General features: G+C 37.4%; 1 protein-coding gene across 2 annotated transcripts in view; it reads right to left on the reverse strand.

Annotated features, from left to right (window-relative positions):
- ZMYM6 (zinc finger, MYM-type 6) overlaps positions 1 to 13,308 on the reverse strand; it is a 49,683-nt gene that overhangs the window by 21,960 nt on the left and 14,415 nt on the right. For both annotated transcript variants that reach the window (XM_011995613.1, XM_011995614.1), the window contains 9 exons: positions 12,474 to 12,558; positions 11,402 to 11,651; positions 6,948 to 7,122; positions 6,658 to 6,849; positions 4,612 to 4,762; positions 4,075 to 4,190; positions 2,939 to 3,217; positions 2,629 to 2,779; positions 947 to 1,119 (listed from right to left, as the gene is read on the reverse strand). In XM_011995613.1, coding sequence (XP_011851003.1) covers positions 947 to 1,119; positions 2,629 to 2,779; positions 2,939 to 3,217; positions 4,075 to 4,190; positions 4,612 to 4,762; positions 6,658 to 6,849; positions 6,948 to 7,122; positions 11,402 to 11,651; positions 12,474 to 12,558 — 1,572 coding nt within the window. The remainder of the gene's footprint in view (positions 1 to 946; positions 1,120 to 2,628; positions 2,780 to 2,938; positions 3,218 to 4,074; positions 4,191 to 4,611; positions 4,763 to 6,657; positions 6,850 to 6,947; positions 7,123 to 11,401; positions 11,652 to 12,473; positions 12,559 to 13,308) is intronic.

Consider the following 13,308-nt stretch of genomic DNA (forward strand, 5'->3'; position numbering starts at 1 on the left):
TCTGTCTGGCAGTGGGGTGGGGGGTGGGCAGCGTGGGGTGGGGGAAGAAAAGATACACAATTAAAAAAATAAGTAAAAAAAAAATAAAGATAGGTTTAACTTTAAAAAAATTAAGCAGCAGTTTACAGCAGTTGATATAATATGGGCTTTCGAGTCATAAAGGTTTTGATTCATTCAGCAAATATTTAATTAGACATCCTTTGTCTTAAGCACTGTGATTGGCCCTAATTATAGAATCATGAAAAATAGATTACCCTCCCCCAACAATAAAATTCTATTTTGGGGGTGAGGTAGACAAGCAAACAGTGATTTCACCAGAGTGTTATAGATGCTGTCTTCCTGTCCCCTATCAGCTTCCTCGAGAGCATATTACTTAACTTCCCTGGACCTCTCTCCTTTTTCTTATTTATAAAATGGCAATAATATTCTTAGCTCTTGGGACTATGGTAGGATTAAATGAAATGACACTTACGGAGCACCAGACATGTATTAGTGGTTCAATTAACTGCAGCTACCATTGTTAGCCTTTCAAAAAGTTAATCTTTTTTAAAATGAGGTAGGAATAGTTGCCAGCTATTGTCCTTTGACCTATGAAGTGAGACAAGGTCTGACTTCAAATTCCTCAGAGTAACCTGAATGAGAGAGCCACTTCAGGCAACATTATGTGAAGTTCTAACCTGAAAGAAGTCAAATAAGGGCAATGTGCCTTATAAGAAGGCAAAAATAAAAGGACCATATCCAATCAACAACAAAGTCTGCAGAAATCCTATACTTTTTATCCCAAAGAGTTCATGTTTATATTCAACTGAATTTTTGTTATAGCCCATAACTTATTTTATCCAGTGCTAAACACCAAATTTTTCTTGACATAATTTGAATATATTTTAAATAGAAAACAATTTGCACTGATTTCAGAAAGCCAAAAAAAGTATATTATCACCTTTACCTGATAAAACAGAACCGTAAATTTGGACATACAATCTTCACAACAAAACTCTTCTAACTTGCCCTCCAATCGGTTTTCTACCAAATTTGGGGATGTCTGTGAACAATAGCTGCACATCTTACAGTAGTTTCCCCATCGTTCTCCAAAGTCACGGGCAGATAGGAATTTGCAAACTGAGGATCAGAGGGATGAAAGGAAGAAAGATCAAATTTACATTAACTGAGGAGGTATAAGAAGTTTCTGTGGTCTTCTAATACTTACACAATTATTTGCCTCTAGATTACAAGACAGTCTCTATATTCACAAACCAAACTTACACCACCTTTTATTTCATTTTATTTTATTTTTTGAGACAGAGTCTCACTCATTTTTCCCAGGCTGAAGGGCAGTGGCATGATCTCAGCTCACTGCAACCTCCGCCTCCCGGGTTCAAGTGATTCTCCTGCCTCAGCCTCCTGAGTAGAGTAGCTGGGATTACAGACGCCTGCCACTACGCCCAGCTAATTTTTACATTTTTAGTAGAGACAGCATTTCGCCATGTTGGCCAGGCTGTTCTAGAACTCCTGACCTCAGGTGATCTGGCTCACCTCAGCCTCCCAAAATGCTGGGATTATAGGCGTGAGCCACTGCGCCTGGCCCCCACCTTTTAAATATACTCTAAATATTAGGCCATTTATATTCAGAAACATCAGAGGTATAAAAGCTTTTTAAGCCAAGAAGCAGCAACTATTTAAGCTTTTCTTTACAAATGAGCGCGAGAACAAAAAGATCTCTGATGTCATAGCTAAACTTATAAAGAGATTTTCTTTATTAATACCACAGATCTAATCATTTTTACAGTTTTTTATTGCAATTATTGCAACATTTAAAAAGACTGACTTTTGTCCATGCACAGTCGCTCATGCCTGTAATTGCAGCACTTTGGGAGGCCGAGGCAGGAGTATCACCTGAGCTCAGGAATTCAAGACCAGTCTGGACAACATGGTGAAACCCCGTCTTTACAAAAAACAAAAAAAATTAGCCAGGCATGGTGGCATGCTCTTGTAGCTTCAGCTACTTGGGAGGCTGAAGTGGGAGGATCCCTTAAACCAGGGAGGCGGAGATAACAGTAAGCCAAGATCATGCCACCACACTCCAGCCTGAGTGACAGGGCAAGACCTTGTCTCAAAAAAATAAATAAATAAAAATAATAAATAAAAAGATTGACTTTAAAGTGAATTAACTATAAACACAATTCAAAAAATCTTCTTTTTTTTTTTTTTGAGACAGTGTTTCACTCTTGTCGCCCAAGCTAGAGTGTAATGGCGTGATACCGGCTCACTGCAACCTCTGCCTCCGAGGTTCAAGCAATTCTCCTGCCTCAGGCTGCCAAGCAGCTAGGATTACACGCGTGCGCCACCATGCCCAGCTAATTTTGTATAGAGATGGGGTTTTTAAATAGAGATGGGGTTTCACCATGTTGGTCAGGCTGGTCTTGAACTCCCAACCTCAAGTGATCCACTCGCCTCAGCCTCCCGAAGTGCTGGGATTACAGGCATGAGCCACAGTGCCAGGCCTCCAAAATACTTCTAATTATACCTCATAAGACAAAAAGAATGTGAAAACTAATTGTGGCTTAATTGCCCAAGTCATCATGAATTATAACAACCCATGCTCTGTGGATAAACCAACTTTGTCTTTACCTTCACTACAGAATGGCTTGTCAACCCCTGAGAATCGCACAGTCTCCTTAATAATTTTCTGCAGTTTACAGTAGTCACACATTGCCACAACTTTATTTTTCTTCTTGTATTCATCAGAGCAATTCTTGCCACAAAACAGAAACATTTTACCCTGCAGAAAAACAAGAGTCATTAAGAGCTAACTAAACAGTTGCTTTATCTTTAAGAAGTCATTTTCATGTCAAAGCAAGCTGAGTGTTCAAAATTGAAAACACGAAAGTGTTTCCACTGGATAAGTTTATATTCAATCCCTTTCATGATCTCTCTTTACCTTGTAGAAAAGAAGTTCTGGTTTTGTGGCAAACAGATGATTACAGTGCTGACACTTGAGTTTAACAACTGTATGGGTTAAAGCAACTTGCTGGGATTGTTCAGCAAGAGGTTGGAGGCTGGCTGCAGCAGAGCCACGGATGGAGCTGGAGGAAACGGCAGAGGTGTTACCTCCTCCTGTTGACACTGCTGACCTGGAGGAGGGCGGGCTTACAACCACTTGGCCCTGAGACAGGGGCATCGCTGAAGAGTTTGTTCCTTTTGGCTTGTTAAATACATTCTGAATGAAAACAAATAAGGTAAAGATTTTATCAAGTGAGAAATAAGATAACTTGGTACTTTTCATGCCCTCACTTTAATAAATCAAGTCCCCCACAAACATTTTTTAAAATTTTCTATGTCACGGAAAGAGTTTAAATGGCATACTTCCACAATAAAAGGACTGAGAAATACAACATTAAAAGGTCAAGGACTGGAATTCAGGCTTTCCTGACAAAGACCTCTAATGTATGCCTCTAATAAATTAGAGCAGGCTTCTCCTTCCCCCCAAAACCTCCCCCTACCTGCACTCCCATTATCAACCAGCTTCTGATGGCTATTAAGACACAACAGCCACCAACAGTCTCTTTCTCCCTAATGCCAGGGATACTGCATCACGCATGTTCCTACCCGGGAGATTACTAAACTCTACTCTGTGTGTGTATTGCAGAGAGGGAGGAGAAAATGGGACAAGTGGATGCTTACAATTCCATGCCAGGAGTCACTAGGTATCTGACCCAGGATGAGAGAGGAAGGGGCATGTGAATCCCATCAGACTACTGTTCTTCACCATACCACCTACCCAAACCATAATCCTAGCTTCCATCTTTGTGAAGGGGAGAGACCCAAGGGAGAAAGTGGGAGGGAATGACAGTTTAGGCAAGTATCCTAAATAAAGAAGAAATTGCTAAGACCCAATATCTGGGTCCAGATATTTTATAGAAATGACCTGGTTGGGACCCTGGATGAAACAAAACAAATTTTTTCTTTTTAATTCAAATTTAAATTTTCATAAGAACAGGCCTTCAGCAGTTAACACTGTGCCACAGATCAATGCCTAAGAGAATCACATGCATGATGTGCTACCTCAGATCATACCTGGAAAGCGACCACACAACTGGAGCTGCAGAAGCTGTATATAGTTCCATTTGACATGGCTAGGTGATACTGAGGGATTGCTGAGGTTTTACAACTATGACACGAAACCTGGACACCTTGATGACAAAAAATAAAAAACAATGATTAAGTTATACCAATGAACAAACAATACAAAAATGTATTGGGAGAATGAAAAAATTAAATAATAATATACCAAAAAAATCAAGGAACTTTACAAAAATCTGAAATCTAACTATAACTAACCTCTATTAAGTCCCACTTAGACAAAAACTAACTTGGAAATTTTAAGTGTTTTTTCTTTCTTCTCACATATGAAACTATAAAATACTGTATATATTGCAACCAAGAAAATCAGTGAAAAACTATTTTCACATACAAGTCAGTTATTTAAAAGTCAATCTTGGGTCTTTATTTAACTAACGAGATAAATTTAGCTTGTAACAAAATCAAAGAAAAGCAGTTACATTTTTCTTCAATAGTTATTAAATATATAAATTTATCAAATTTAAACATTACCTGAAGAAGTAACAGTCTTAACTCTGTAAGCAGATAAGCAATTAATAGAGCAGAAAAGCTCTGTTTTTCCTGAATCATTTGTAGTCTCAATCATTTCAGCTGAGGGCCTCAATGACTTCCCCAGGGCATATGGAGGAATCTGGGCTGAATTCTATTAAAATAAAAGAACATTAGATACCTAGTACAAGCATACATATTTACATATTGTTCAAAAAACTAAAAAGAAAAGCTACCTACAACCACAGCTCTTGGTTGAAATATTTGAGCATGATGATGAAACCACACTATTGGGAGGTGGGAAAATAAGTTCTTCCAGACAGTAATAAAATAGAAACTGAAGAAATTAGTAACTACTCAGATAGAGATCTTAGCAAACAAAACACATTAATTCAAACACAAGTAATGAATTAGGTAATCATTACATACTTTTTCATCACCAATAATCAGAGAAGACCAGCGAATCCATGAACCAAAGGGCCATTCTCGGTATAGTCTTGTACATCAATCTAGAAGAGTCTACCACCTTTAAGGTTACTTAATTTGTGAGATTCTTCAGCAGGAGATAGAAATGATACTTAATGTATATTAATAGAGATCCTACAGAACGATCTATTTTTCAAGCTGAGTTTCATAATAAAATCTACTCATAAGTTTATTCATGTTTTAAGAAATAATAAAAATAGCTACCATTTACATAACCAATACTATAACTTACTAAATGCGTATCATGAGCCAGGCCCCAGGCTAAGCAATTGATATATAGTGTGTCACAGAATCCTTTTAACGACAGAGTGAAGTGCTCTCAAAAATTACATTAACAAAAAGTTCAAATTAACTTTAATTAAATTAACAGATGAGCAGAAGAAGTAGGAAATTAAACTCATTTCATCAGGCTCCAAAGTTCAGGCTCCTAACCACTACACTACCCTGTCAGTGACACATTATAAGGTCTCTCAATATGAAAGGAAATCGTAGGAAAATATAAATTCTGAGGTTTCATGACATAATCTTCCTAGTAAAAAGACAGCACAATACTAGTAACAAAATTAGAAATGGAACTCATTTTGGGATCATATATAAAATAACATGGATTCTTTTCCTGTGAAAGTAGTAACCAGACTGCCAAAAATGGCAATTCTTAAAAAAAGAGATTATTTTCAGTGATGAATGTCCATATGTCCATTACCAACTGCTCAGAGAAAGTAACAAATCAAACTTGCTAACTGAAAAAAAGTTTAATTATCATTTACAAGATACATCTTTACATCTTTAAGAAAAACTTTTTAAAACCACAAATCAGTAATAATTAAATTGACACAAGGTGATATATTTAGTAACAAGCTTACTGCATTTATTCATTACAATAAATAAAATTACTTGAAGTATTCTCATAAGACAGTGTTGACCAAATAATTACAATTCATTCCCAAACACATTTTAAAATGAAAAAGACAAGCTTTGTTTAGATTCACTGATTTTATCATCTTAACTCTTGTTTATGGCTTATTTATTTATTTATTTATTTATTTTTTTTTTGAGACGGAGTCTTGCTCTGTCGCCCAGGCTGGAGTGCAGTGGATGGCTTATTTATAATACAGTATTCTTGCTATCAATACATCACAAAATATTTCATGCTCAAAGAAAATCATGAAATTACATTTGAGGCCGGGACGTGGTTACTCACGCCTGTAATCCCAGCATTTTGGGAGGCTGAGGTGGGTGGATGGCTTGAGCTCAGGAGTTCAAGACCGCCCTGAGCAACATGGCAAAACCCCATCTTAACTAAAAAAAAAAAAAGAAAAGAAAAGAAATCTCATTTGTGAATTCTTAGCTATGAAGGGAGCCTTTAAAAAGGGACTTATTTTACCTATATCAACTTACCATCACAATCATCCCTCGCACCATCAGAATATATCTCATTTTCTAGAAGGGAAATCACATATCAGGATGGACTAATGGAAGGAACTCACTCTCATTTAGTTCATCCCTGTGCAGCCAAATCAGAAGGAGTGGGCCTAACTACATGCAACAAATAGATATTCATACCTGCTTGTATGCCGTGACACTTGTTGAACTAAAAACCTTCTGGGATTGGCAAGGACCAGAGCTACTATAGCAATAGCTCCCACAGTTCTCACAACAGTTCATGGTGAGGTTGTATGTAGAGTGAAATTTTGAAAAACAGGCATCACTACAAAGACCATGTACCACATTTTGATATTTAACTTCAAATCGGGTCTAGGAAATAAACACACACACACATACACAAAATAAGCAGAGCCAGCTAAAAAAAATCTCTTTGAGCAGAATCCCAATAAAAGTAAAATGTAACTTACATCAGCATTCTTCTGACACATACTGCACTTAGTTGAAATGCTTTTGGTATATATGGTAACAACAGGTTTTTTCTTTAGCTCATAAGACGACAAGCATGATTGGCTGCAGAAATCTTTGCTAGGAGAGGAATTCTCAAAGCGAGTTGTGATCACATCCTTAGGATTTAAAATGTCTCTAAAAATAAATAACAAAGGTAAAAATGAAATGTATTCTTCACAATTGTAACTTCCTCCTCTTTGTGAGCTGAAATAACACTTACTAAGGGCAAGTATTGTATGGTAGAAAAAGGATAAGGTGTCTGCAAAGCTTGGTTTGATGATCAGTTCTGCTATTTATCAGGTGAGTGACAATGAATGATGTAATTACTATCTCAATTTCCTCATGTATAAAATGGGGTTTATAATACCTAATTCATAAATTTGTCAAGAGCGAATTCTATTTAAAATATAACCAGCCAGGGCCAGGCATGGTGGCTCACGCTTGTAATCCCAGCACTTTGGGAGGCCAAGGTGGGCGGATCATGAGGCCAGGAGTTCAAGACCGGCCTGGCCAACACAGTGAAACCCCGTCTCTACTAAAAATACAAAAGTTAGCTGGGTGTGGTAGTGGGTGCCTGTAATCCCAGCTACTCGGGAGGCTGAGGCAGGAGAATCGCCTGAACCCGGGAGGCGGAGGTTGCAGTGAGCCGAGATTGTGCCACTGCACTCCAGCCTGGGCAACAGAGCTAGACATCATCTCAAAAAAAAAAAAAAAAAAAAAAAAAATATATATATATACACACACACACACACACACACACACAGCCAGCCAGATGCTGAAAACAAAAATAGGAAGGCTTCCAGCCCCAACCAAGTTTCATCTGCTGTAGCCAATGGGACCAGTCAGTGTCCATCCCACAACTCCAGACCACAAGACACTGGTTCTCTTACTAGCCAGAGGCTGCCCAAAGTAGAACTGAAACGAGACAATAAATGAATTTTTTTGTGTGTGTGTGAGACAGAGTCTCACTCTGCTGCCCAGGCTGGAGTGCAGTGGCACGATCTTGGCTCACTACATCCTCCACCTCCTGGGTTCAAGCGATTCTCCTGTCTTAGCCTCCTGCCTGAGTAGCTGGGACACAGGCCCATGCCACCATGCCAGGCTAATTTTTGTATTTTTAGTAGAGACAGGGTTTCGTCATATTGGCCAGGCTGGTCTCAAACTCCTGACCTCGTGACCCGCCTGCCTCGGCCTCCCAAAGTGTTGGGATTACGGGCACAAGCCACCACATCCAGCCAAGACAATAAACGAAATGTTTAAAAGTTGAAAGTGCAAGATTTTGAGAAACAAATGAGCTACCAGAATACAAAAAATAAGCATGATATATAATATTTAGCTATAACTGAAAAAATCAAAGAAACATATGACAAAAGGGCTGTTAAGGCTTTGTATCAGAGGACAGATGGAAACAGGAACGAGATAGGAAGAACAAAAATAATTGAGTGGTTCTGTGAGATTCCTAGAGCCAATTTGTAAAAGCTAATTATTGCAATAAGCACAAATAGCAATACCCTGGTAAAACAGAGGTTAAGTATTGCCATTCTTCTGACAAGTATAAAAACTAAAGGAAATAGTCACTAATTATAAACACTAGTGCAGGCCACAAAGTAAATGGCAAAGTATATAATAATGACTATAATATATACTACAATAAGTGTGTTGAGTAATTACTATGCACCAAGCATTATTCTCTTTACTCAAATTATCCAATTTAAATACCACAAAAATGACAGAGTGCAGTGGCTTACCCACATAATCCTAGCACTTTGGGAGGCCAAGCAGAAGGATTGCTTGAGCCCAGGGAGTTCAAAGCTCCAATGAGCCATGATCATGCCACTGCACTCCAGCCTGGGCAACACAGCAAGACCCAATCTCTACAAAAAAATTTTTTTAATTAGCAGGGCATGCTGGCTCATGCCCATGGTCTCAGTTACTCAGGATGCTGAGCTGGGAGGACTGCTTGAGCCCAGGAAGCAGAGGCTGTGGTGAGGTGGTATCACACAACCGCACTCCAGCCTGGGTGACAGAGTGAGACCCTGTTTCAAAAAAAAAAAAAAATCCCCAAACTACTATGAGGTTAAGTATTACTGCAACTGCCACTTTACAGATGAGGAAACTGAATCAGAGGTTAAACAGCTTGTCAAAATCATATTGCTAGTAGGCCGTAAAGCTGAAATACAAATCCAGGTAGTCTGACTCTAGTCTATGGAATTAATTATTCCACTATGGTGCCTCCCATCTAGCACCTTTATTATACAGGTGTATTCAATGGTAAACCATGAGAAAATAACAACAATGAAAATTATTTTAATTATTTAAAACTCAACTGTAAAAATACGACAGCACATCTTGGAAACCAAAAGAATATGCTTATAATATACAGATGAAGTATTAATTTTGAAAAGTGATTTTTCTACTGAAAACAGAGCAATTAAGAGTTTCACTTAATAAGGTGAATCTGCCAGTGGCATAATAAGTAAAAAAATAGTAAGTAAAAATACGTAAATCAAAGAGAGTAATTTTATAATGAAAATCTGTGCACATAAATTATAAATGTACTCTGAACTTTACACACTCAAATGAGTGTTATACCATAACATTTACCTTAGAAAAACCACACCTCTTCCAACAATAACATAGCTCAAACGTTTTTCTAATTTTTTAAGACAAAACTTAAGATAAACCTTTAGACTATTTTTTAACTTTTAATTTTATAAATCTCATGTTTTACCAGTATGACTCAATTTAATTAGCTACTATATTAGCCTGATTAAGGTATCAAGCGCCTTTGAAAATTTGTAAAAATCAAATGCATGCGGAAAAGATAAGAATCTGTCCCCTAATCTTATGCTAAAAAGTCACTGACGGGGTGACTACTTTTAAGAAAACAATAGGCATTTGGATGTATAAGTTGTGTTATGTTCTTTAAATAAATAAAATTATTTAATTTTATTTTGATATTTGGTATGTTGAAACAACATCTAAAAATAGAAAACTAAGTTTACTTCTTCAGATTAGTTTCATGAGAACGACATAAAAGTGTTAATTAGAAGGGTATTTTGCAACAAACTAATTTAGAGTATATAAATATTTTAAAATTCCTCTCTCCTGGCCAGGTATGATGGCTCATGCCAATAGTCCCAGCACTTTGGGAGGCTGAGGCAGGCTAATTGCTTGAGCCCAGGAGTTTGAGAACAGCCTGGGCAACATAGCAAAACCATCTCTACAAAAAATATAAAAATTAGCCGGGCATGGTGGTGTGCGCCTGTGGTCCCAGCTACTTGAAAGGCTGAGGTAGGAGGATCATCTGAGCCCAGGGAGTTCAAGGCTGCAGTGAGCAGTGATCATGCCACTGCACTCCAGCATGGCCAACAAAGAAAAAAAACATCCTCTCTCCTGTTTAGCTGGAAATTTCCATATAGCAGGATCTACTTTTAGATAGTTTAGGTCAAGACACAAAGCAGATAAACATGGCCAAAGACAAAATAGGGGCCTACAAGTGATATGTTAAGTATACAAAGTAATATGTATTATATATACATATATTTATTAAATTTAATATATTTATCATGTTAACTATAAACAGTAACACATGATATAATTTTTATTATCAATAACAGGATTCCGTTTATTAAGTACTTGCTGTGCGCTAGGCCATGTGCTAACACTGTCTCATTAAAATCCTAGGAAGCAACTATTATTTACTGATGAGAAATGGAGGCTTAGAAAGTTAAATATCTAGTCCGAAGTCACAGAGATAAATGATAGAGCCACAGTTTAAAAGCAAGCTCTTACCATTTTTTGCCCATAGTGACTACTAACAACACACTGTATTCCTCAAATTACACTACCACAGTAATAGGTAAAACATGCCAAATCCTTCAAATGTACTAAGGCAGGGAAAGATTTATGTGACTTTGTTGCTGTATTTTCTTCTCTCTGCATCTAAGCATTATTGTAAAGCAACAATGACCCCACAAGGACATTAGAAATAAACACATTTTTGTGACCATGTGGAGTTTTTACTTTTTAAAGAATTAAATAGCTTTCATATACTATTAAAAGAGTGAAATTATTTTATGCTATACCAAATAACTTTCAAGATAACTGTTAAATAAATTTAAACGGTGGGTGTCTACAATTACAGGATAGTCCTGCAATTCCCACATGTCATTTGTTATTTCTTTCCACAGTAAAATCTAAAGTGACAGAAAACTGGTTTAATCATCATTCTAACACCACGTCACTTATTTAATGTTGCAAAACTTTAAAATTGGCTAATTCTTCCATTAGCTAAAAAGTTATTTCTACGGATACATGCTAAAGAGATTTAAAGTATCAACAGCATGTTTGAACTAAACTATATACACATTAAAAAAAGGTACAGTAAAAAGGGATGTTAAGAATTTTATACTTCGAGCAGTTTGTGCAGGTTTTCTTGGGAGGAGGTGGCAGGCAGGCAGGTGAAGAATGTCTGGTGATGCATCGTGTGGAGCAGAAGAGCTGAGTAGATCCTGTCTTATGATATGCAGTTTGGCCCTTATAAAGCATTTTTTTACAACCAGAACAAAAAACCTTAATAGCAACAGCTGGAACTGAAGGAAGCAATACACTTGGGCCAGATGATGTAAAAGAAAGCTGAAAGCCTGGGTTCAATTGCTGGGCTATCAAAACAAAATAAAAAAAGTTTTAGTATCAATACTAACGCATATACAGTCTCAGTCTCTCTCTCTCCCTCTCTCTCTCTCTCTTTCTTTTTCTGAGACAGGGTCTCACTGTCACCCCGGCTGCAAGGCAGTGGTGCAATCATAGCTCACTGAAGCCTCAAACTCCCAGGATTAACTAATCCTGCCGCCTCAGCCTCTTGAGTAGCTGGGACTACAGGCACACGCCACCACACCCAGCTAATTTTTTTTTAATTTTTAGCAGAGATAAGGTCTCACTATGTTGCCCAGACTGGTCTCAAACTCTTGAGCAAAAGCCATCCACCTGCCTCAGTCTCCCAAGTTGCTGAGATTACAGGTGTTAGCCACCACACCCGGCCCAGTCTCTCTTTTTTAGGACAAATTCCCTATCTTGAAATCCAGTATCAATGAGGCAATAAGTATCAATGAGGCAATAAGCACTCCAAAACTGAGGTTTCAATTTTTTTTTTTCACCAAGACTCAAAGTAGGAAATATATTTAATATTATAACCCAGTTCTCATATACATATGTTTGTAAATGTGGGGATGTGTGTTCACTTCAATCACTGAAACAGAAATTTTATGAAACAATATGTTTCCTTACTATACATATCATATTCTGATATAATCTTATTCTATTTTATTTTTTAAAATGCTGCTGAAAACCAGTTACTCACAGTTTGAAAAACCACAGCTCTAAAGAAAGAGAAAGACATACATGAAAAGATGCTTTCTCTCAATTTTACAAGTCAGAATAAGCAAATACTAATTGTAATTAACTTATACAGTTCCATTTCTTACCAAGAGGTCTCTCATTAACTGAAAACACACCACTAATTTTCAATTCACTTTCTTGAATTTTTGGCTGTTGGGCACTTCCATACTCCTTTAAAAAAGAAAAGAAAAGAAAAAAGAGCAATGAATACAGTGTATGTAAGTAAACTAGAAATTCAAGCAAAAAAAAAAATTATTCTATCCTATTCATCTTTTTTTTTTTTTGAGATGGAGTCTTGCTCTGTCACCCAGGCTGGTGTGCAGTGGCACAATCTTGGCTCACTGCAACCTCTGCCTCCCAGATTCAAGTGATTCTTCTGCCTCAGCTACCCAAGTAGCTGGGACTACAGGTATGCGCCACCATACCCAGCTATTTTTTGTATTTTTAGTAGAGATAGGGTTTCACCATATTGGCCAGGCTGGTCTCAAACTCCTGACCTCGTGATCCACACACCTCAGCCTCCCAAAGTTCTGGAACTACAGGCATGAGCCACCACACCCGGCCCTATTAATCTCTTAAACAGTCTAATCATAAATACCTTCACAAACACCTCAAAAGTCAAAATTTACAAGTTATTAGACTAGATTTAATCTTTACGAAGACAATCTTTCAGAATTAGAGAATCTTTTAAAATACTTTTATCTACTTTTCAAATGTAATTTTGATATATGGGAGTAATACAAAATTATTCCAAATGCTGAGCACTATCTATTTTTTAGATAGTGTGTTTAAAAGGGAGCAATAAATTTTTTTTTTTTTTTTTTTTTTGAGATGGAGTCTCTTCTGTCACCCAGGAATGCAATGGCGCGATCTTGGCTTACTGTAACCTCCACCACCTGGGTTCAAGCGACTCTCCTGCCT

This window comes from Mandrillus leucophaeus, unplaced genomic scaffold (assembly GCF_000951045.1).
Source record: "Mandrillus leucophaeus isolate KB7577 unplaced genomic scaffold, Mleu.le_1.0 Scaffold493, whole genome shotgun sequence".
NCBI lineage: Eukaryota > Metazoa > Chordata > Mammalia > Primates > Cercopithecidae > Mandrillus > Mandrillus leucophaeus.